The sequence below is a fragment of the Xenopus laevis genome, chromosome 2L (assembly GCF_017654675.1).
Source record: "Xenopus laevis strain J_2021 chromosome 2L, Xenopus_laevis_v10.1, whole genome shotgun sequence".
In the NCBI taxonomy this organism is placed as follows: Eukaryota; Metazoa; Chordata; class Amphibia; order Anura; family Pipidae; genus Xenopus; species Xenopus laevis.
In genome coordinates this window covers 169,230,745-169,254,568 of record NC_054373.1, presented here as the reverse complement: position 1 = coordinate 169,254,568, position 23,824 = coordinate 169,230,745, and the positions used below count along the sequence as shown (strand labels likewise).

General features: G+C 38.9%; 1 protein-coding gene across 2 annotated transcripts in view; it reads right to left on the bottom strand.

Moving 5' to 3' along the window:
* dync2h1.L (dynein, cytoplasmic 2, heavy chain 1 L homeolog) overlaps positions 1–23,824 on the bottom strand; it is a 248,690-nt gene that overhangs the window by 88,767 nt on the left and 136,099 nt on the right. For both annotated transcript variants that reach the window (XM_041582681.1, XM_041582682.1), the window contains 5 exons: positions 19,419–19,469; positions 17,608–17,685; positions 15,758–15,889; positions 11,792–11,864; positions 4,674–4,834 (listed from right to left, as the gene is read on the bottom strand). In XM_041582681.1, the coding sequence (XP_041438615.1) occupies positions 4,674–4,834; positions 11,792–11,864; positions 15,758–15,889; positions 17,608–17,685; positions 19,419–19,469 (495 nt within the window). The remainder of the gene's footprint in view (positions 1–4,673; positions 4,835–11,791; positions 11,865–15,757; positions 15,890–17,607; positions 17,686–19,418; positions 19,470–23,824) is intronic.

Sequence of the window (23,824 nt, the reverse complement as noted above, 5' to 3'; positions counted from 1 at the left end):
CTTGCTAACAATTTTATGATCGAAGGATAATCCTTCGATCGATGGATTAAAATCCTTGCGCAAAATCCTTTGACTTCGATATTCGAAGGATTTTAATTCGGCAGTCGAATATCGAGGGTTAATAAACCCTCGATATTCGACCCATGATACATCTGCCCCTATAGATATTATTTATTTTATCAGCTCCTAAACCCAGGTTACTGACAGCAGCTCAGAGCATGTGCTGTGAATACACCTGTTTTATCTTACATTTTGCCCCCAGACAGACTGTGAAGAATTAGGGCAGTGATTATTATTTACACAAGGCATTCCCTCCTGAGCATTTCTTTAGTCAAACATATAAAATACAGAAGAGCTATAAATAACCTGTAAAATTTTATTTTTTTATCCTCATATATTTACATAAAGTATATATATATATATATATATATATATATATATATATATATATATATATATATATATATATATATATATATATATATAAACACACACATCGAGAAAGACCCGCACTCACGGGTCTTATAAAATTAAAATAATTTTATTTATTCAAAAACCAAGGACTAAGGTAGTCTTTTACTTTTATAAGACCTGTGAGTGTGGATCTTTCTTGATGGATTGAGATTATTTGTTGACCCTGGCATATGAACTGCTTTGAACTGCTTTTTTCAAGAGTGCCGGCATCTTGTTGAACTATATATATATATATATATATATATATATATATATATATATATATATATATATATATATATATATATATATATATATATATATATATTCCAAGTCACACCCAAAGCTTTATCTGTATGTTCAATGTGCAGTCAATGATAAACACTGGCTTATAAACAGAGGAAGAACACAGCAACCGCTGTAATGAATTACACAAGTCCGTTTAGTGGATTTTAATGTGCAAATAATTAAAAAAAAGAAATAAATAAAATCTAAATAAAAACACTGTTAGATTCATTTAGCAAAATCCCTAAAGTTAGATCAAAGGAGTCATTTTCGAGAAGCGAATAAATCTGGCCTGAAATATGTTTGCTGTTTGCTTTATTATTTGAAATTGTAGCCATCGCTCATCTGTAAATAGAGCTTCAAACAGAAAGAAGCCTTTCCGACATCCCTCCAAGGTAAAGTATTTACAAGCAATTTCATTTACTAGACAAGTTATGAACAAAGTGCATGGAATAACATCGCTAAGCGGCCTGTTTATAAAGATGCCACGTTAATTTTACAGCAGAAATAAATGCACATTTTTTATTGTATATTTATGAAGGGGGGGCTTCTGTAATGGGTTTTTTTTTGTGTGTAAATTCCATAAATAAAATCTCATATTCCATTTGTGTAACAGTGCAAATGGCATTTTACATAGTTATTTTGCACAACTCTAGAGAATGATATGGGAATGCCAAGTAATAGATTGTAGAAGTCTAAAGACTGGCTACTGGCATCATTGTGTGCCCTTTATACAACCAGTTTATATGGAGGATTCATTCTCTCTGGGCCCTTAGGACATGGGTTTCAGTAGACTGACCACAGAGCATAAATCAAACAGATAAACTTGTTTTATAAAGAGTAAACAACGTGGGATCTCCAATGGTCATAGATTATCCTGAATGGCAGTGTCTTAAAGGAAAACTATACCCCCAAAATGAATACTTAAGCAACAGATAATTTATATCAAATTGAATGACATATTAAAGAATCTTACCAGACTGGAATATATATTTACATAAATATTGCCCTTTTACATCTCTTGTCTTGAGCCACCATTTCGTGACTCTATCTGTGCTGCCTCAGAGATCACCTGACCAGAAATACTACAACACTAACTGTAACAGGAAGAAGTGAGGAAGCAAAAGGCACAACTCTGTCTGTTAATTGGCTCATGTGACCTTACATGTGGTTTGTATGTGTGCAAAGTGAATCGTACGATCTCAGGGGGGCGGCCCTTATTTTTTAAAATGGCAATTTTCTATTTATGATTACCCAATGGCACATACTACTAAAAAAGTATATTATTATGATAATGGTTCATTTACATGACGCAGGGTTTTACACATGAGCTGTTTTACTCAGTATCTTTTAATAGAGACCTACATTGTTTGGGGGGTATAGTTTTCCTTTAAATAGGGCCACATGGGGCCAATATTAACCTGCTGAAATACACAAGCCGATTCCAGCTCCTACCATGGGGAGTAACCTCCCTCTTCTGCTCCCATCCGGAACCATTGTGTTGGCTTCAGCGTAATTTAGGCGTAGAAACACAAGACTTCACCGAGTCTTCACAATAGGGCAAATTCACAAATTATCGCTTGAGAAGTTTTTACCACACTTCGCGCCACTTTGCCAGGGGAAAATTCTGTACTACTATGCAAATTCACTTAAAATGCAAAGTTGCGTCACGGCAGCCTAACTCTGGTGAAGTTTCGTAAATTCGTCAGTGCAAGCATTTCATATCGAACTTTCGCTAACATTCATTTCTGCCTAGCGAAACGTTGTTAGTACTCTTACGCTTAAGTCAATTTGAATAGGGCGGGTACATATAGGTCATATATACGTCTTTATTAGAGACGTTGGTGCAAATGCTTGAAGTGGCCACTTGTTATTAAAAATGTTCAAGGAAGCAAAAATAAAGACAAAAGAGATCCTCTAATGCCCTAGACATGAGCCCACCCTAAAACAAATGTGACATGCCCCTCAAATGTTTAAAAAAAGTGTTGAAACTAACTTTTTTAAATAAATACAATCCCGCTTTGAAATATGAGAAAATGCTTTTATTTAATCATTTTTCTAACACTTCGGTATACAGGATATGGTGTCACTGACAGATTGAGGAGGATGAAGCTTCATTTTATCAGTTCGCCAGGTCTAAGCTGGGGAAGGAAACTCTGGAGAAAGGCGTAATGGAAAATGCACACTTAAGTGAATTTGCGGAGTAACAATCGTTCGCCTGAGCGACAATGCGCCTGGCAAAAGGGTACAAAACTGCACTAGCAACAGTCTCGTTCGCTAGCGAATTGTCCTCTACACCTGGTAAATTGGAGATGTCTCTGCTGATAGGATTTCTGGCAAATTTTGGCTAGCAGTGGCCACTTTGCCCTTTAGTAGATCTACCCAATGTTTGGGAAGGGAAAAGAAGAGGAAGTCTACTCCCCACAGTAGGGGCTGAAATCTGCGTACATTTTTTTCAGCAGGCTGATTTCGGTCCCCAGTGGCCCTAGCCTAATTTCAGTCTGTTCCTGAATTAGCAGTAATAAAAGTGCTCCCAGATTCAAAGAGGCTTCTGAGGATTAAATACTAAAATATGATTGTGAACAGCGCTGAGGCGGCTCCTGCAATGCCCCCCCCCATCGTCGGCTTACCTGTCAGGAGGGGAGGCAGGCACACTATTGCGGAGAGCGCAATTAGGCTCTCTCGCAATAGTAGAGCCGAATTTCTGGTTTAAAAAACGGAAATTCGGCTCTTAAAGGTGCAGGAGCGGCTTTTTGCCGCCCCTGGAATCCTCTCTGGCGCTGCCGCCTGAAGCGAGCAGCTCAGCTTGCATCATTGGCAGAGCGCCCCTGTTTGTGAACACTCCTTTCTTGCCTAATTAGCAAATGAAACAGATTTGTGGTGGCTTTGTATGTTGCACCCTTTTTATAATTGAATTTCAGGCCTGTTACTCACTTTCCTTAGTCCCACCACTATAACTGGGTGATGTAATGTGTACGTGTCAGTGGACCTCTTCAATAATCCCAGTCCTGGACATCCGTGCAAGACGTTACCCCAGTGTGACCCCTGTCTGTCTCTTTATTCTATTTATTCAATTTTTTTTTTTACAGTGAATGTGAACTGGGAGCTGATTTTTCTCATAGTCACAGTTTTTGCCCAACTCTTATCATAAGTACAGCAATCAGACATTCTTGGTATGAGTTCAAAGTCACACTTGAGTGGCAGAGGGTTCAACCTGAAGCATTGAACATAATAACATAGAAATTTATGGGGAATAAAAACAGATGTCCATCAAGTTTAACTTTTTTTTGTCTAAATGTAAACTGCCTAACTGCCAGCTGATCCAGTAAAAGAGATAAACAGATGGCAATTGGACAAGTCCCTGGATCAAGTTTGTGCTACTAGCAAATATCAGGAACCCTGGATTTTCTTCCTTACTAAAAAAAGCCATCCAACTCCATGTTAAAGCTAATATATCTGCCAGTACAACCACTTCAGAAGGAGAACTGGAATGGATATCCTAGTGTCTGCTGAAAGAATAAAGCTTGAGAGAGTTTATTGTATGGTCCTCTTATATATACTGTATGTATACACATATGGGATCTGTTATCCGGAAACCCATTCTCCATAATTAAAACAGTATATTGTACTTGATTGCATCTAGATAGAAATCCTTATTGAAGGCCACATAATACTATTGGGCTTAATATTTAAATGTTTTTTTTTAATAGACTCAAGATATGGCAATCCAAATTACAGAAAGACTCATCCATTAAACCACAAGAATTGTGGATAACAGGTCCCATACCTGTATAGAGTTATCTTAAAGATTCCTTAAAAATATATACATTAAAAGCAAGCACGTGCCAGGAAAAGGCTACTTTCTGCAGTAACAGAGTGATCATTTCTTTTTTAAGAGGTTGTACAGTGTCAAAGACACAAAACTAGGGACTTACTTCATGATAGCAGTCTCTGCCAACCTCTGCACAGGCCAGTTCTTGTAATTCCTGGGATGGATCAGCTCCAGGTGATATTATAATCAAGATGGGTTCTATTGCGAGTGTTTCCTTACCGAGACGTTTCAGGTTTAGAGGTGGTGGAGACAATTCTTTAAGCTCTATAGGATAATGGAATAGTTAAAATGTGTAACAGTCAAAATGTAAGTCATTTCCAATGTCTTTAAGGTTACACAGTTACTCTTTCCCATGAGGACACTTTAAACTAAATCCTGCTGCTGCTGCTGATCCAATTAGTCCTGCTGTTGATCCAATATCTAGCTGTGTATGAGAGCAGCAGCTTGGTTCTACCTGATGGCTTTTGAGAAGCTGGTGGCAACATTTAAAAACACACCATTTAAATGCCCCCTCCAACTGATGTTCATGATTAACACTGCCACATCAGACGCAAGCAAAAAAATTACAACCAGGGGAGGGAGCAGTCCCTCATTGTGCCTCCACCAATCCCATCAGAGGTGTATTTACCTCATAGGCACTCAAAGACCTATGTCTTGGGTGGCAATTTTATGGGGGCTGTCCTCGAATGCCTATATGGCAATAAAAAAAATCGGAACCCGCCAACCCTCACTTCCCGTCGGATGGTTTCCTATCAAATCCAGCAACAGAGATGGGGGGTCCATGTATTGGCATTTGGTGGAAGTAATGTCAGATGGGCACCCAAAGGTCTACTGCTTAGGGCAGAGATGGACCTAAATACACTATTGAGTCCCATTTAAATGTTATTCAATCAAAAAGTTAAGAGGCTTGTGGAAAAAAGAAAGGGGTGTTATGATCCCTGTTGGTCACCAGGGACTTCAAAAACTGTGCAAAGGCAGTGGACAGAAAGTGTCATTTGTACAACAGGAAATGCATCATACAGTGAGTAGGTGTGGATTCGTGAGATCTTAGATCAGAGGTGTTCAAAAGGTAGTTCGGGATCTACCAGCAGACCTTTAGTTGGTGATCAGTAGATCTCGAGACACTGTTAAGGTTTCATAAGAAATAGTTGTTTTCTAAATACAGTAATATAAATTTTCTTATAAATCAATATCATATGTAAGTAATATTTCGCATGGAACAGAATGCTAACAGTGATATTATGGATGTAGATCATAATGGGATAACATCGCTAAAAGTAGACCTCACATTAGTAAAGTATAGACACTCCTGCCTTCGATTGTAAGCTCCACTATGTGAAAGATGTAAATCCTCTGTAAAACTCTGTGGAATAGGTTGGTGCTACATAAACAATCATAATAAAGATGGTGGAAATATCATTCCTAAGAAAGTCATTCCTAAGAAAGGGATATGAGAAGAAGGAAGGACAAGCAAGGAATGTAAATGGAGCACTGGGAACTCTGGACACTTTTCATGATGGAATAGGCAATACAATGGATTATATGCTTCAACAAATGTTTATATCCAAACACCTATGTAATGTACTATATGTTTTTATTTATTGACATTATTCGGTGGTTTACCTGTGATTAATGATGGCCATACACATTATGATTTGCACACTTGGAGCAGTGGCCTGATGAATGGATCTTTGTTCTATGACAAGCCTGCATAGGCCACATGATTAGATCAGCCCAATTTGGTCCAGAATGCAGGTGGCCAAATCAGCTGATCTGATCGTTTGGTGCCCAGGTCATATATATAGGCACCTATACAGGCTTGTCAGGCCACAACGATGTACCTGATATCTATGGTATGCACACATGGGCAGATGCTGACTCAAGCTGGCCATAGACGCAAAGATCATCGTATTCGTACCATGTCGATAGCTTGTTCGGTTGTTTGATCAGACAGGTTAAAAGATTTATATCGGCTACCGATAATATCTCAGCATGTATTGCCTATCTGACAATATCAATGGGAGACTGTCACTACTATTTGTCGGACATAACTTGCTTAAGATTTCTGTCTGTCAATTAATGGCCAGAACATCTTCTGATTTGTTTACTAGAGAGAAGTGCAGATAAGCTGAACAAGATCCTTCTCAATACTTTTCGCATTTACCGGTATTTAAAGCTGAGTAATTCCAATTGAAATTTTGGTGAAAGAGACACTCTGACAATCAAAGTAAGGAAATGAAGGGAAACCATGCCAAAATGTATTGCAGACTCTTTCATAAGCTAAGATGTAAAATAGGATACATGCCAAAAGCATGACACTGAATGATCCACTGCCAAGTGAGTCCTTAGACTTGGGGTTGTTAGTCATTTTCATTTTAAGGAAAAAAAAAGTTGATATTTTAGGGGCTTTTACACTGGAGTATTATCAGATAATATGCAGCAAAGTGAAATAACAATAAATCTATTTTGTTGGTGAGCTCATACACTGTTTTGCGATTAACACAAGGCTAAGGATCACTGAGTCAGCCTTGCTGAGGATAATTGAGCAGTCATGGTGGCCCTGCTCTTCAAAGGGGAGTCCCAAGATACTTGGCATATTGTCACATCAGAACAGACTAATATGGAGCGCTAAAAAATGCAAAGGTTAAGGCTGACTATTTCGCCCCCCCACAGGGCCTTTATGGATGTCAATGAACAGATGCCAGGAGCACAAGCTAGAACAGACAGAGTCTGATTTAAAGACCATTGAGCAATGGCTCAGTATTTGCTGTAACATCAGTTTCTTCCTGACAAGCTGCTTATGGCTATGGATGGCTTACGAGAAGCCCCATCACCTAAACACCAGGGGTGCTGCGCCATTGAGGCAAGTTGTAAAAGCTACTGGGAGGGGGTGGGGGGAAAAAAACACTCCTGATAACTTTAAGAGCAGAATTTAGATTTTTTGAAATTCGGCTCTTCTAGTGGAAGAGAGCACAAATGCACTCTCCACATTAGTGATGCGGACCCCCTCTGGTGCAGAAAAGATAAGTGCTGGGGGGGTGAGATTGCAGATTTAAATTCAAATAGAAACACTGATGCTAAAGCACTATTGAGTTGCTCTTAGTAGGGGTTTTCTAAACCATTGTAACCTCTGGTTGCCAAAGACACTTCTTACACTTCTGCACAGCTGAACTCATTCTGGATAACAGGTCCCATACCTGTACTTATATACAAAATTAAATAAGTGAAGAAACTGAATATACAGTATATGCTCATGCGTGCTAGTCATTTGCCTGAAATGTACAAAGATTTCTCTGATGTCCATTGATTTCAATTTCCTTGATATGGAGCTTCTCCCTGATGGATGTCATTGTTGTGGTTCTTGAAAAGGCAAAATCTATTACTGTTGGCCATAGATGCAAAGATCCGATCGTATCAATCATCGTACGATCGGACTTCCCCATCTCCCGACCTGCCACTAACCATTCAGATCAAAGTCTTACCAGTCAGATGAAATAAAGTACAAAAGAACAGATCAGCCAATGTTCTGCCCCTGACAGCAATCGTACGATACTTATGTCTGACAAAGCTGGTGACAGTCTCCCACTGAAAATCGTACGATCAGCAATACACGCAGAGATATTATCGGCAGCCGACAGAAATTTTCTAACCTGTCCGATCGACCAAAAGACCGATCTCCGCTGGACGAAAAATGTCGGGACTCTCCACACACGTTCCGAAAATCGTACGAATCCTCCACACACAGTCCGAAAATCGTACGAATCCTCGATTCGTACGATCGGATCTTTGCGTCTATGGCCAGCTTTAGACGCACAACTCAGGAGAGGACTTCTAACAAGGACAGTGCAATTTCCCCTCTAGGGATACATTTCTATGCTAAACACAGTTCTCTTTCCCTTTTCATTACATCCAGTCTGTAAATGATTGTATGTTAAGATGCAGATCTGTTTTATAACTGAATCTGCTGGAAAAAAAGACGTTTTTTAACCTTTACAGAAAAAAAAAAATCCCTAAGAAAATGATTAAGTTGTATTTTATGAAGCTCAGTGATTTAGTCAATCTCCTGGAATGACCATGAAAATAATATCCCCTTATAAAGTCTGTATTCATGCATTTTACGCCAGTGATTTGATTTTTCATTCATTCAGAACCCACATCTTCCATTTATCAGAGTAAAATGTTAAGTCTCAAGGCCACGGTGAAGGCGTTGCCATGGTGATGGCAAATGCAGTCTAGACACCCACCTCTTCTGATTTCATGCTCCATGAATGTTCATTTATACTAATACAAAGTAAGTGGATCACTGAACATTAATATGTTGGTGTTGATGCTACAAATTTGCAGCCTCTGCATTAGATAGGGGGCTGCGCCGAGAGTCTGTTATTCCGATGATCTAAACCACAATCGCTGTATAGCCACAGCAAAGTCCACTGAAAGCATATTTAACTCTATGCATGCTGATAGAAGATGTTCACCCTATGATTTTATTTTAAAGTTAAACTACATTTAAATGAATTCTTAAGGGCAAAGACACACTGGCAGATTCGGGGAGATTAGTCGCCCAGCGACAAATCTCCTCTTCATTCGGGGTGACTTATCTCCCTGAACTGCCTCCCCTGCTAAAATGTACAGTAAATTGCCGGTGGGATGGCACTCGTCGCGATTCATTTTCCGAAGTCGCCCAAAGTTTCCTGGTTCCATAGTTGCCCCGAAGACTAGCGACTTATCTCCCCAAATCTGCCTGTGTGCCCTGACCCTTAAACTGGCCATAGACACAAAAATCCGACGTAAGGATTTTTGGCCCGTGTGTAGAGAGTCCCGACATTTTTCGTCCCATGGAGAACGGTTGTTTGGTCGATCGGACAGGTTTAAAGATTTCTGTCGGCTGCCGATAATATCTCTGCATGTTTTGCCGATCGTCCGATTTTCGGTGGGAGACCGTCACCAGCTTTGGTTGGACATAACTATCCTACAATTGCTGTCAGGGGCAAAACATCGGCTGATCTGTTCTTTTACTACTTTATTTGCAAATAAATTTACGAAACTACTGCAAAAATTTGCCGGCGTCAAAATCGGCAAAAACAATAAGTGATAGGCGAATAAATTTCTGCATTTCGCCGCCTGCAAATAAATTCACGAAACTGCCGGCAAAACTTGCCGGTTTTAAACATTTTTTAGACGCGTGTCTGAAAAGTCGCTCACGTCAAACCCGTCGTGAGTCAGCATTATTTGGTTGCCCGTTGACTTTAACACCAGCGTTAAAATTTACACGATCGTCATCATTTTTCCGCTGTTTCACGAAATTTGCGGGAAATTTGCAAATTTTTCGGCGAAACAGGACAAATTCGCCCAGCACTAGCTACAATTTGCCTTTAGTTTTAACCTGGAAAAATCTAAGCAAGGTATATAATTAGATTAACAATATGCAACCCCCATCCTATAGCCTTTGTTGTGATTATTTTGTTAGCAGGAGGCCATTATGCAGGGGGAGTATCAGATCCAGGGGTGTAACTATAGAAGAAGTAGACCCTGTGGCTGCAGGGGGGCCCAGGAGGTATAGGGGCTCCACAAGTCCCTATTTCATATACAGTTTCAATAAATATTGGTAAAACAAGTCAACCTGTAGACATTTTGGGGGCCTGTAAAACAAATTGCTATGGGGCGCAGAAATATCTAATTACCGTATCTGCCTCACAAGCACCCAACATGGAGTAGTTTCAGTTTCCCTGCTTGCCTTTTTAGTTCAGGTCATATTAAGGGGGTTATTTATTAAGGGTTGAGTTGTGTTTTTCATGAAAATTCGAGCTTTCTAGTTAATTTATTTGGTCAAAAATGACATTTTCGGGTAAGAAAAAAAAGCAAACTTTTCGGGTTTTTTTCAAAAACTTTTGAGATTTATTATACCCCGAACCTGGAAATGGCTTGAATCCAAAAATACACCATTTGAAACCTGTCGAGGTCATGTAGGAGTTAATGGCAGAGGTCCCATGAGCCATTTGAAGATGTTAATAGCCTTCATGATATTAGAGGGTTTTTTTCCGGAGGGTTTTGGCCGAAAACTCGATCAATTTGACTAGGTTTTGAGTTTTTTCTTAAAGGGGTTCTCCAACTTTGAGTGAACCTTTAGTACGATGTAGGGAGTGATATGCTGAGACAATTTGAAATTGGTTTTCATTTTTTATTATTTGTGATTTTTGGGTTTTTTAGCTTTTTATCCAGCAGCTCTCCAATCTCAGTCATCTGGTTGCTAGGGTCCAAATTACCCTAGCAACCATGCACTGATTTGAATAAGAGACTGGAATATGAATAGGAGAGGCCTGAATAAAAAGATGAGTAATAAAAAGTAGCAATAACAATATATTTGTAGACTAAAAGAACATTTGTTTGGGTCAGTGACCCCCATATGAAAGCTGGAAAGTGTTGGATGAAGAAGGCAAATATAATATAATAAACATAAAATTACCCTAGCAACCATGTATTGATTTGAATAAAAGACCAGAATCTGAATAGGAGATGCCTAATTAGAAGGATGAGGAAAAAAAAATAGCAATAACAATATATAAGTGGCTCTACAATGCCTCTGTTTTGAGAAGGGGTCAGTGACCCCCGATTTGAAAGCTGTCAAGAGTTATCAGAAAAGGGTTAAACAATTAAAAAAACTATAACAAATAAATAATTGAAAAGTTGCTTATAATTGGCCACTAAAAGTTAACTAAAAGTTGAACCACCCCTTTCAATCAAAGACCATTCGAGTTTTGAGTTTGAGTTCATTCAAGCTCTTTAAAACTCTAAAATTTGATCTTTGATAAATGGAAATGATTTTACATTTTTCATAATTGAAACAATAGGTAAGAAAAATGTTCAGCACAAGCCCTATTCATTGCACTTATGTTAAACATGGCTGTGAACTGCCTCTATACGGGGCCAATTTATTAAGCCACATTTTTTTTGAAACCAAAAATACTTTTGATTTTTCTTTGATTCATGGTTTTAGAGGTTTTGAGATATTTTTGATGCTGACTTTTGTGCGACAATACGAGAAAGTCGTTGTTATTGTGCGACAACTAGAAAATGTCCCTTTTTATTGCTTTATTCGGATTTTTTAATAAATGTCATGACATTTGTAGTTTTAGATAAAGGGAGTTTAGTCGTGGTCTCAAAAAATAAATAGGCCTGCTATAGTAGATAATGATTGCATGAAAGCAGTATAGCACTACTCACCAAGGTTTTTACATGCGAATAAGGCCATTGCACTCTGAAGTCTGTCCGGCCTGATTGCTTGGACAACTAAAAGCTGGGACAGAAAAAAATAATACATAAATACATGTAAATCAATGAACTCAATGAATAAAATAGCACAGTTCTCATACATGTCAGTGAATAAAATACAGTAGAACCCCCATTTTAGGTTTTTCAGGGGAAAAACCAGGAAAATTTTAAATTTAGGGAAAAGTATTCTGCATAATATATAGGTGGGACCAAAAAACAACATTGTAAAATAAGGGGAAACTTAAAATCATGGGATGTAAAATTGAGGTTTCACTGCACCACAGTTCTAACAAAATCAAGACACCCCAGGGCACATTTACTTAGGGTCAAATATCGAGGGTTAATTAACCCTCGATATTAGACTGTCGAAGTTAAATCCTTCGACTTCGAATATCAGTGCCGTAACTAGAGGGGGGCGGGCCCTGGTGCGTGATGCGCAGCTGGGCTCCCGCCCCCCTACATACACGGCGGATTCCAGTGGCGAGCGGGCTGCCGGGGGGCCCTGAGGGGGTGCGGGCCCTGGTCCGCTCGCACCCCCTGCCCCCCCGGTAGTTCCGACACTGTCGAATATCGAAGTCAAAGGATTTACCGCAATTCGTTCGATCGAACGATCAAAGGAAAAATCGTTCGATCGAACGATTAAATCCTTAGAATCGAACGGTTCGAAAGGTTTTTAATCCATCGATCAGAAATTTGTTAGAAAGCCTACGGGGACCTTCCCCATAGGCTAACATTGATGTTCGGTAGGTTTTAGTTGGCGAAGTAGGGGGTCAAAGTTTTTTAAAGAGACAGTACTTCGACTATCGAATGGTAGAATAGTCAAACGATTTTTAGTTTGAATCATTCGATTCAAAGTCGTAGTCGAAGGTCGAAGTAGCCAATTCAATGGTCGAAGTAGCCAAAAAAAACGTTTGAAATTCGAAGTATTTTTTCTTCTATTCATTCACTCGACCTAAGTATATGTGCCCCCCCCCCCCCCCCGTAATGCCCTAGTTGTGAAACCTTTAGAAAACATGTAGAAGTCAATGGCAGATGTAACTTTTACAACTGGAAGATCTTTCTTTGAATCTGGGTTTTAGAGGTTTTCAGATATTTCTGTCGATGACTTGATGATGAGAAAGTGTAGAAAGTGAACCAGAGCTGCATTTCCTCTTCTGCTGATGCCCCATATACTCATGGACATGGTACATTGGCAGATGATATTTTCAAAACTGCATGAATCAATGGATATCCAGAGGGTCGGACTGGCCTGGCCAGACACCGGGAAAAAACCTGGTGGGCCATGGCCTCATGGGCCCCTGACGGGCCAGAGCCCCTCCCCAATCTCCAGGCCCTACAAAAAAAAACAATTTACGGCGCCACGCAGCGCCGTTCACGCATGTGTTTGGCTCCTTTCGCACAGTCGCAGTAGGGGGCCCGGAGAGGGATCCTGGACAGCAGCCCTGGACAGGAGTCTAATGCAGGCAACAATTAAATGGACGCCCATTGACTTTAATGTGAGTCAAATGTTGCCGGTATCAAAATTGACGCCAGCAAATTGTCGTTGGCATCAAAATTCGCGTTTCGACAAATTTGCCCATCGATATTTGTAGATATGGGTCAGAATTGTCAGCCCAGGAAATTTGTAAGGAAAACAGTATGTCTATTGCCAGCTTAAAAAGGGTGGAAATGCATAATCAACCGCCAGGGCCATAAAGAGGATCCAAAAAGAGGAAGGTTTTGCCTGGATATTACTACAGTAGTTCCCTGGGACAGTGAAGTTTTCAATGAACATCACTATTGGCCCGAAGTCTCAGGTAATTGTTTACAATAACTGGGGGGGGGGGGGGATAAAATGCCAATGATTATGTCTTTCCTTCTCCCTTAAAGGGGTTGTTCACCTTCCAAACACTTTTTCAGTTAAATTGGTTTCCAGAAATAAAGACTTTTTTCAATTGCTTTAAGTTTTTTATTTTTTACCATTTTTCCAAAATCTAAGTTTAAAGTTGAATGTTCGTGTCTCTGGTGTTTGAGTCTGGCAGCTCAGTAATTCAGGTGCAGTTTCTGAACTGTTACAACATTTAGTTGATACATTTCTCAGCAGTATCTCTGGAGTATTAGCAACTATTGTATCAATTCTAACAGCTGCCTTTAATAAAACTCAGGGATTCTGCTCAGCAGGGACAGAGATAAGAATTTTATCAACAATTAATGTATCAATTTATAACAGTTTACAGGGTCGTGACCCCCCTCCCTCCCAGAACTGCTCTAGAAGGGGAAAAACTACACTTTACTCTTTATTCTCTAGAGTATCAGCAACTATTGTATCAATTCTAACAGCTGCCTGTAATGAAACTCAGGGATTCTGCTCAGCAGGGACAAATAAGAAATGTATCAATTAAATGTATCAATTTAGAACAGTTTACAGGGTCGGCGACCCCCTCCCTCCTAGAACTGCTTTAGAAGGGGAAAAACTAAATTTTACTCTTTCTTCTCGAGTATTAGCGCCTATCGTATAAATTCTAACAGCTGCCTTTAATGAAACGCAGGGATTCTGCTCAGCAGGGACAAAGATAAGAATTGTATCAACTAAATGTATAAATTTATAACTGTTTACAGGGTCGGCGACCCCCTCCCTCCTAGAACTGCTTTTGAAGGGGAAAAACTACACTTTACTCTTTAACCTCTAGAGTATTAGCGATAATGGCATCAATTCTAACAGCTGCCTGTAATGAAACTCAGGGATTCTGCTCAGCAGGGACAAAGATAAGAAATGTATCAACTAAATGTATCAATTTAGAACAGTTTACAGGGTCGGTGACCCCCCTCCCTCCCAGAACTGCTTTAGAAGGGGAAAAATGACACTTTACACTTCAATATTAGAAAAACGGTCACACATAGAAAATAGAAAGTAATTGGAAAAAGTCTTTATTTTTCGATAACAATCTGAAACCAGCTGAACTGAAAAAAGTGTTGGAAGGGGAACAACCCCTTTAAAGTGATACTGACACTAAAACACTACTCTTCAAAATCTTAATGTACATTAAAAGTTACCCATAGGTCAGGTTGATGGTTTTTGTGGATTGGACTGCTGATGTACTGTAAGTAATTATTACCTGAAATTCCTAAATCTGACTGTCTCTTCTCAGCCTTACAGTTTCTAATGCTAATGGAGTATTGCTACACTAATATGGCAGCCTCCTCAAAGGAACATGGGGATCATATAGGTTATGTAAAACCATCAAGCATATGCCTTTTTTGCAAAAATGTATAATAACATGTAAAGACAAGGCTATGCTAGATGTAAAAAGGCTTAGTTTCTGGTGACAGTATTTCTTTAAAGTAGAAGGAAAGGTACCGAAGATGTTTATTGTCAATAGATTAGCCACAATAGTACAAGCTATAACACTATATTTATTCTGTAGAATGCTTTACCATACCTGAGTAACAGCTCTAGAAACTCTCTCTGTTTGTTTAGGATAGAAACTGCCATATTCACTTGGTGTGACATCACTTCCTGCCTGAGTCTATCCCTGCTCACTCATAGCTCTGGGCTCAGATTACAGCAGGGAGGGGGAAAAGGGGAGAAGGAGAGAGGATCAAACTGAGCATGCTCAAGCCCTATCCGTGGAGGTTTAAGATGAAAACAGGAAGTCTGATACAGAAGCCCATGTGTACACAATAGAAGGAAAGAAATGCTGTGACTCAGAGCAGCATTACTTTGAGGGTTTACTGGTGTATTTATATAGACCTTTCTGATAAAGCTTACTTAGTTTTAGCCTTTCCTTCTCCTTCCTTTAAGCCATTTCACCTGCTATTGCAGAATTATGACTCTAGCACCCAGCAATCAAGCTAGGCTAGTAAGGGCAGGATGCTGGAAGTGATATGTCAGCAATAGCGGTATTATATTATACCATGTATATAATCATTTATCAGTACCTGCTGAAACAAGGAAAGTTTCTTGGCAATGGCAACCGGGAACTCTTGCTCGCATGCTGAGCTCTTTGAGAAATTATTCCACAGATTGGAATCTTCAAGGCTCAGACTCTGATAAAGTGCCGGGAGAGTCGTCTAGAAGATAAAACACACAGCTCACGTGCAAGTGGTTTTAAACGCATATTAATTTTAATTAGACAATAAATTATGCTAGACAGCATGAGAAATGAGATAACATTTATAGAATGCTTACATATATACGTTTTTGCAACGAAAATATGACTAAGCAGAAATCTTTCACTACCAAAATGTTTCCCTTTCATTTAAAGGACCAGTAATGCACAGACACCAAAATGCCATACAAGCATTTACAGACAGTGGTAATTTAGTCTGCACTTTTGAAAATCCAACACCATTTCTAGTTAGGATGATATCCGTACATACATACATACACAGGTATGGGACCTGTTATCCAGAATACACGAGGCCTGGGGTTTTCCAGATAACGGCTCTTTCTGGAATTTGGATCTTCATACCTTAAGTCTACTAGAAAATCCTGTAAACATTAAATAAACCTAATAGTCTGGGTTTGCTTCCAATAAGGATTAATTATACCTTAGTTTGACAAGTACAAGCTACTGTTTTATTATTACAAACAAAAAGCAATCATTTTTAAAATATTTGGATTATTTTATTATAATGGAGTCTGTGGAAGGCGGGCTTTCCATAATTCAGAGCATACTGGATAACTGGTTTCCGGATAATGGATCCCATACCTGTACTTTTAGTTTATCTAGTAGGGCTTTTGGGGGCTAGTCATCAATATCATATGTATACAATATCATATGTATCTTGAACACAAGAGACCAGGTTCTGTTCGGACAATATAGATACAATGGCTGAACATTTGTATTTTTACCGTGTAGAACCTCCTTAAAGGAGAAATAAATATTAAAGGGGAACTATAGCAAACATGAAAATTTAATATAAGCTTCGTCATACTAAAATAAGAAACTTTCTAAATATAATCGATTAAATATTCGGCATCATTTCTGAAATAATCAAGTTTATTTTCACTATCCCTCTCTCAGCATTTGTTTCTCTTCATTCTGCCTTCATGCAGCAGTTGGGTGTCAGATAATCATCGACAGTTAGATCCAATTTATCTTTTGGGAGGCTTCCTTTCCTAGCAGATGAATTAGAGTTCACTCAAATAACTGATTCCAGTCCAAAAAAAGCTAACAAAATAACTTTTTTTTTGCACAAATTCTGCATGTAGAGAGACACGATGTCTAGTCATTTTAATAGTGAGCTCTAATACATCTTCTAGGCAAAAGGAGCCCCCTTTAAGATATATTGGATCTAACTGTCAATGACACCCAACTCCTGCATGAAGAGAGAATGAAGAGAAACAGATGATGAGAGACGGATAGTGAATATAAACTTATACATTTTAATTGATTCTTATTAGAAAACTTCTTATTTCAGTGAACTGAAGCTTATATTCAATTTTAATTTTCGAAATAGTTCCCCATTAACTAAAGAAGTAGCTAGAAATGTGTAGTACATTATTTTTTGGGCTTCTGTGCCAGCCCAAGGCAATCACAGCCCTTTAGCAGTAAAGATCTGTGTCTCCAAAGATGCCCCAGTAGCTCCCCATCTTCTTTTCTGCTGATTCACTGCACATGCTCTGTGCTGCTGTCATATAAAATATGACAGTTTTAATCATATTCATTTTTAGGGTTTAGTTCTCCTTTAATGCACCCAATCTTGCCTTATAAACCATACAATGAACATGATTATTATTATATCTGTATATACTAAAATAAAAAACAAAAATAACACCGCACTACCTTCAGCAGAGCTACAGCCCAAGCTCTTTCCTGTTCAATCCATGATGGGACCTGTTCCCGCAGAGTCCTCTGAGAATCCTTTCAGGAAAAAATTATTTTAGAAGGAGAAGAAATACAATATGTTAGGCACCCCCCAGTATATTAAATTGCTAACTTTCTTCCCCAGGCGTGCTTTTGTGTGTGTTATAGTTGTATTTCCCAATGCTCTCTTACAAATTTTACAGACTTGTAGACCTAAGCCGATCCAATATAATGCAACTTTTTTTTTTAACAGTGAGCCAGACAAAAAAAGTATTGGGGAGAAACACAAGCATTAAAAAATTCCCTTGCATGTGACAAATAAGGGCTGCAATTGGCTGTTTGGTAGCCACTATGCGGACTGTCAGACAGGAGGCTCCTTTTTGCAGCACTTGCCTCCAAGGAAAGAACCGAAAAATAAGCACCTGCTTTGAGGCCACCGTGGGGTAACATGGGGAGGCACATTTATCAAGGGTCGAATTTCGAATTCATGTGAGTTTTTTTAAACGACCTTACATTCGAAAGAATTCGAAATATGACTTGCCAAAATGTATTAATAAAAGCGAATTATTAAAACGCAAACAAACTGAAACAATCCAAAAACGCGAATCAAATTAGATTCGAATTCAGGATGACTGAAAACATCTCAAAATTGGACCTCTCCCATTGACTTAAACAGTAATTCGGCAGGATTTAGGTGGCGAATAGTCAAATTCAAATTCGACTATTCGAGTATAATAGATCTCGAAAATTTAATTCAAATTTTTTGAAAAAAAATCGAGTTTGGATAATTTCCTAGTTGAATTCGACAGTTTTGACCATAATAAAAATTAGAAAAACTTCAAGTCGACCCTTAATAAATCTGACCCCAGTGTCGAACTGGGCTGACGAGACACCAGGAAAAAACCCGGTGGGCCCCTGCCGGCCCAGACCTGCTCTCCTGGTTGCCCCATACCAAAATAAACCTGCGCTGGGGGAATTGGAGGTCAGGAGGGGGCCCCTAAGGTCTGCCAGAAGGGCCCTTCGTTTGTGGGCCCCCAGTCCGACCCTGGTAACATCCAATTGGTTGGTGAGTAACATGATGTTCCTAAGCCACTTATTGTAGATCACCGTGCTAAAGTCTAGGCTTGTGCAAGGGAGCAGTTGAATTACTTATAACTTGGCAACATGTCATTTAGCTAATCTGGTTGCTTTAGATTTCATAAATGTTCACATTATAGAACAAGCAACACAAATCCTTGTATACAAATATACAAAACAAGTATCCCACTATACGGGTTATAATATAATAACAAATGCTAAGTTTGCCCAGGGGCAGTAACCTATGAGATATTTACACTGAAACATGGGACCAGGAAATGTCACCTGCTGATTGGTTTCTATAGGTTCCTGCACCGGGGCCAACTAAGTATTTGTTATTATATCACCCAACTAGGGGGATACTTAATTTGTATATTTGATTAGGCTTTGGCGAATTTGACCCATTTCGCCATAAATTTCCAGATAGTGAAATGTCACTGACGCCATACAAGTCTATGGGCGGCATTTTCGTGGCGAAACAAGGCGAAAAAATATGGGTCCTCTGCTATTGCAACGGGCACTGTGTGAGAGTGAAGCAGCAAGGCTGAGTAAGGGAAAGGGAAAGGGAAAGGGAAAGGGAAAGGGAAAGAAAGAAAGAAAGAAAGAAAGAAAGAAAGAAAGAAAGAAAGAAGAAAGAAAGAAAGAAAGAAAGAAAGAAAGAAAGAAAGAAAGAAAGAAAGAAAGAAAGAAAGAATAGAGAATGTGCTACTTACTGATTTCTTGAACATATCTCCAATTATAACTCCAGTGAATACGTCCCACTCCTAGAAATTGATACAGTTAAACAGTTATTATACAGTTAAAAGCATTACCTTTTATGCATTTATTTTTCAACAGGGAAAATAAAATTAAAAAAAAATAAGCCGTATTGTCTCCTTAAATTAATTATCCAGTTCAAGACTTCTTTAAAATATATTAGTACAGTTTAACAAAATTGCACTGTGCTTTGTTACATTAGTCCAATGAAGACAACCCCTGGCTCAACTTCAGCCTGCATATAGGACCAACATAAACTGCCACATCGTATAGGAAACTGTCCTTTTATTACAGGCATGGAACCTATTATCCAGAATGCTCAGGACCTGGGGTTTCCAGATAATGGATCTTTTTGTAATTTGGCTTTACTAAAAAATCTTTTCAACATTAAATAAACCCACTAGGCTGGTTCTGCTTCCAATAAATATATATCAGACCCCATTTTACTCAAATAATTAGATTTTTAAAAATGATTTCCTTTTACTCTGTAATAATAAAACAGTACAGGTATGGGACCCGTTATCCAGAATGCTCGGAACCTGGAGTTCTGGATAATGGATCTTTCCATTATTTGAATCTTCATACCTTATGTCTACTAGAAAGCTCTGAATTACCGAATGGCCGTCTCCCATAGAGTCCAAATTATTTAAATAATCCACATTTTTAAAATGGATTTCCATTTTCTCTGTAATAATAAAACAGTAGCTTGTACAGGTATAGGATCCCTTATCCGGAAACCCGATATCCAAAAAGCTCCGAATTACGAAATTGCTGTCTCCCATACATTCCATCTTATCAAAATAATCCAATTTTTAAAAATGATTTCCTTTTTCTCTGTAATAATAACACAGTAACTTGTACTTGATCCCAACTAAGATATAATTAATCCTTATTGGAAGCAAAATCAGCCTATTGGGTTTATTTAATGTTTTCATGATTTTCTAGTAGAATTAAAGGGGTGGTTCATCTTTAAGTTAACTTAATGTGTTATCGAATGCCTAATTCTAAGCAACTTTTCAATTGGTCTTTATTATTTATTTTCATTCGTTTTTTAATTATTTGCCTTCTTCTTCTGACTCATTGCAGTTTTCATTTGGGCCACTGACCCCACCTAAAAATAAATGTTCTCTAAGGCTACAAATATATTGTTACTTTTTATTATTCGTCTTTCTATTCAGGACTCTCCTATTCATATTCCAGTCTCTTATTCAAATCAATGCATGGCTGCTAGGGGAATTTGAATCCTACAAACCCTAGCAACTTGGAGAGCTGTTGAATAAAAAGCTAAATAACTCAAAAACCACAAATATTAAAAAAACTAAAACCAATTGCAAATTGTCTCAGAATATCACTCTCAACATCATACTAAAAGTCAATTTAAAGGTGAACAACCTCTTTAAGGTATGAAGATCCAAATGTATCTGCAAAACCCTAGGTCCCAAGCATTCTGGATAACAGATCCCATACCTGTATTGGACACCATGCATTTCTCCAAAAAGGTACTTTTTCAATGTTTTGACAACTCAAGCTCAATGTTTAAAGGAGAAAGAAAGCTACCGAGCAGTTTATTGCTAATAGATTAGCCACAATATTACAAGCTATAACACTATATTTATTCTGCAGAATGCTTTACCATATCTGAGTAAACAGCTCTAGAAGCTCTCTCTGTTTGTTTAGGATAGCAGCTGCCATATTAGCTTGCTGTGATATCACTTCCTGCCTGAGTCTCTCCCTGCTCACTCATAGCTCTGGGCTCAGATTACAGGAGGGAGGGGGAGAAAGAGAGAGGAACAAACTGAGCATGCTCAAGCCCAAGCCCTGGAGGTTTCAGCTGAAAACAGGAAGTCTGATACAGAAGCCCATGAGTACACAATAGAAGGAAAGAAATGTGATGTTTCTTTTGACAGAGGACTCAGAGCAGCATTCATTTGAGGGTTTACTGGTGTATTTATATAGACCTTTCTGATAAAGCTTACTTAGTTTTAGCCTTTCCTTCGTCCTCACTGCTGAATTTTTTTTTCAGCAAAGTCAGATTCTCAATTCCCTATTTGCTCCGTATATAATTGTACAATAACATTTGTATTTGCCTTTAGTAAAATAAACATTTTTAACAAGGTACCGGAATTTAAGTCCTAAATATGTCTGATACTTCTAGGCTTCCCGCTGGCTCTGGGAGATGCTTAGACGCATAATTATGTTTCTGTTAATATTAGAATGGCTTATTAAACCTGTTACAGTACTTAACTGACAAAAACCCCCGGCTGCTTTGTGTTGCAGGAATCTTAAGCGTGCAACTCTGGTATTTTGCTTCCAGATTTCATGTGCAACACAGAGGTGCAATCAATCAGCCAGTCATGTGACTTACAGTAGTGCTGACAGAGCACTTGGCCTTGATCACATCTCCCTCTTCTGAGCAGGACTGACAATGCTTTCACTCAATCTACAAAGCTAATGAATCCAAATTAAAACTGCTTGTGAATCCCACAAGGAGACCGGAGGCCTTACATTTCCACATAATTGGCTATTTGCAGGATATTCAATCAAATTTCCACAGTGTTGGCAATAAACCTGATTTCTATGAGAATATAATATTGTGTGCCGATTCTGCGATACCGCTTTTCCTTTCTCAAAAGTTTGGTGACTTTTCCATTACATTGGCATTATTTTATTTATAACATATGCAAAAATATCTACAAACTGTGATCCCCTATCTCTATTATTATTATTATTATTAACATGTATTTATATAGCGCCAACACAACTCATATAATAATAATAATACATGGGTCCTCGTTGTTCAATTCATGCATATATTAGCAATACACTTGTCACAGGTCCCATAAAACTGTTCTCTGTTCTCCCCGGATGGCTAAGAGTCCATTGTATTGCTACAAAAGCAGTGACATTCAACCTGTTTCTCTCCAGCTGAGGCTGAAATTTAGCTCCTTACACTCCAACACGAGAGACCATTCAACAATACAAACCAATAGAACATCTGTATCTCTGCTGATGTTACTGTGCTGGAGTTCTGATCAATAACAGCTGTTCCACAATGATCCAATCCACAGAAATATGACAGACATAGATTATACCATAATGAGCCCATAGTGGGGCTCATTTATCATTACTGGGCAAATTTGCCCATGGGCAGTTACCTATAGCAACCAATCAGTGATTAGCTTTTTAAAGCCAGCTGAAAGAAAAACAATGAATGCAGCAATTTGATTGGTTGCCATGGATTACTGCCCATGGGCAAATTTGCCCAGTGTTGATAAATGACCCCCACTACTTAGGTGTATATATGATTCATTTCTGAGCCTACAGATGTGCAAGAGGTCACTTTAGAAAAAGCCATACAATGAATTCATGTATAGGTATGGGACCTGTTATCCAGAATGCTCGGGACCTGGGGTTTTCTGGATAACAGATCTTTCAGTAATTTGGATCTTCATAGCTTAAAGGAGAACTAACCCCCAAATAAGAAAAGCCCCAAGTGCACCGCCAAAAGCACCATAGATAGTCCCCCACCCTGCTTCCCACCGCATAGTTTATTACCCCTGAAAGTGTCCCGAACACATTGCTCACATATCGGTCCAGAGTAAGCGCTGTGAAGCTCATGGGCACCATCTTCTGGATCTTCGGTCTTTATCTGTAAGTGAACACCGTATTGGCGCATGCGCAGTTGGAGCAGTTTTTCGGTTCGCAGCAACTGAGCATGCTCCAAAAGTGCCTGAAAACTGCAGAAGGGAAGAGGACCTGAAGAATATAGAAGAACCGGAAGATGGTGCCCATGAGCTCCACTGCGCTTACTCTTCACCGATATGTAAGTAGTGTACTCGGGACACTTTCAGGGGTAATGAACTATGTGGGGGGGAGCAGGGACTATCTAGGGTAGTAAGTAAGGGCTTTTCTTAATGGGGGGGTTAGTTCTCCTTTAAGTCTACTAGAAAATCATGTAAACATTAATTAAACCCAATAGGCTGGTTTTGCTTCCAATAAGGATTAATTATATCTTAGTTGGGATCAAGTACAAGCTACTGTTTTATTATTACAGAGAAAAAGGAAATTTGGATTATTTGGATAAAATTGAGACTGTGGGAATTTGGAGCTTTCTGGATAACACGTTTCTGGATAACTGTGCCGCCTTGATATCAATAAAAGAACAGATCCTAAGCATGAAAAATAAAATGGTTATTTTATAGCACACAGAAGGGTAGCTCTCAAAATCTAGATCTGAGTCCACACAGAGCACTAAGGAGCTATAAGGCCGAATTTCCGGGTTGAAAAAGTGGCAATTCGGCTCTTAGTTACCAGGAGCGGCATTTTTGCCGCCTGAGGCGAGTGCCTCAACTTGCCTCATTGG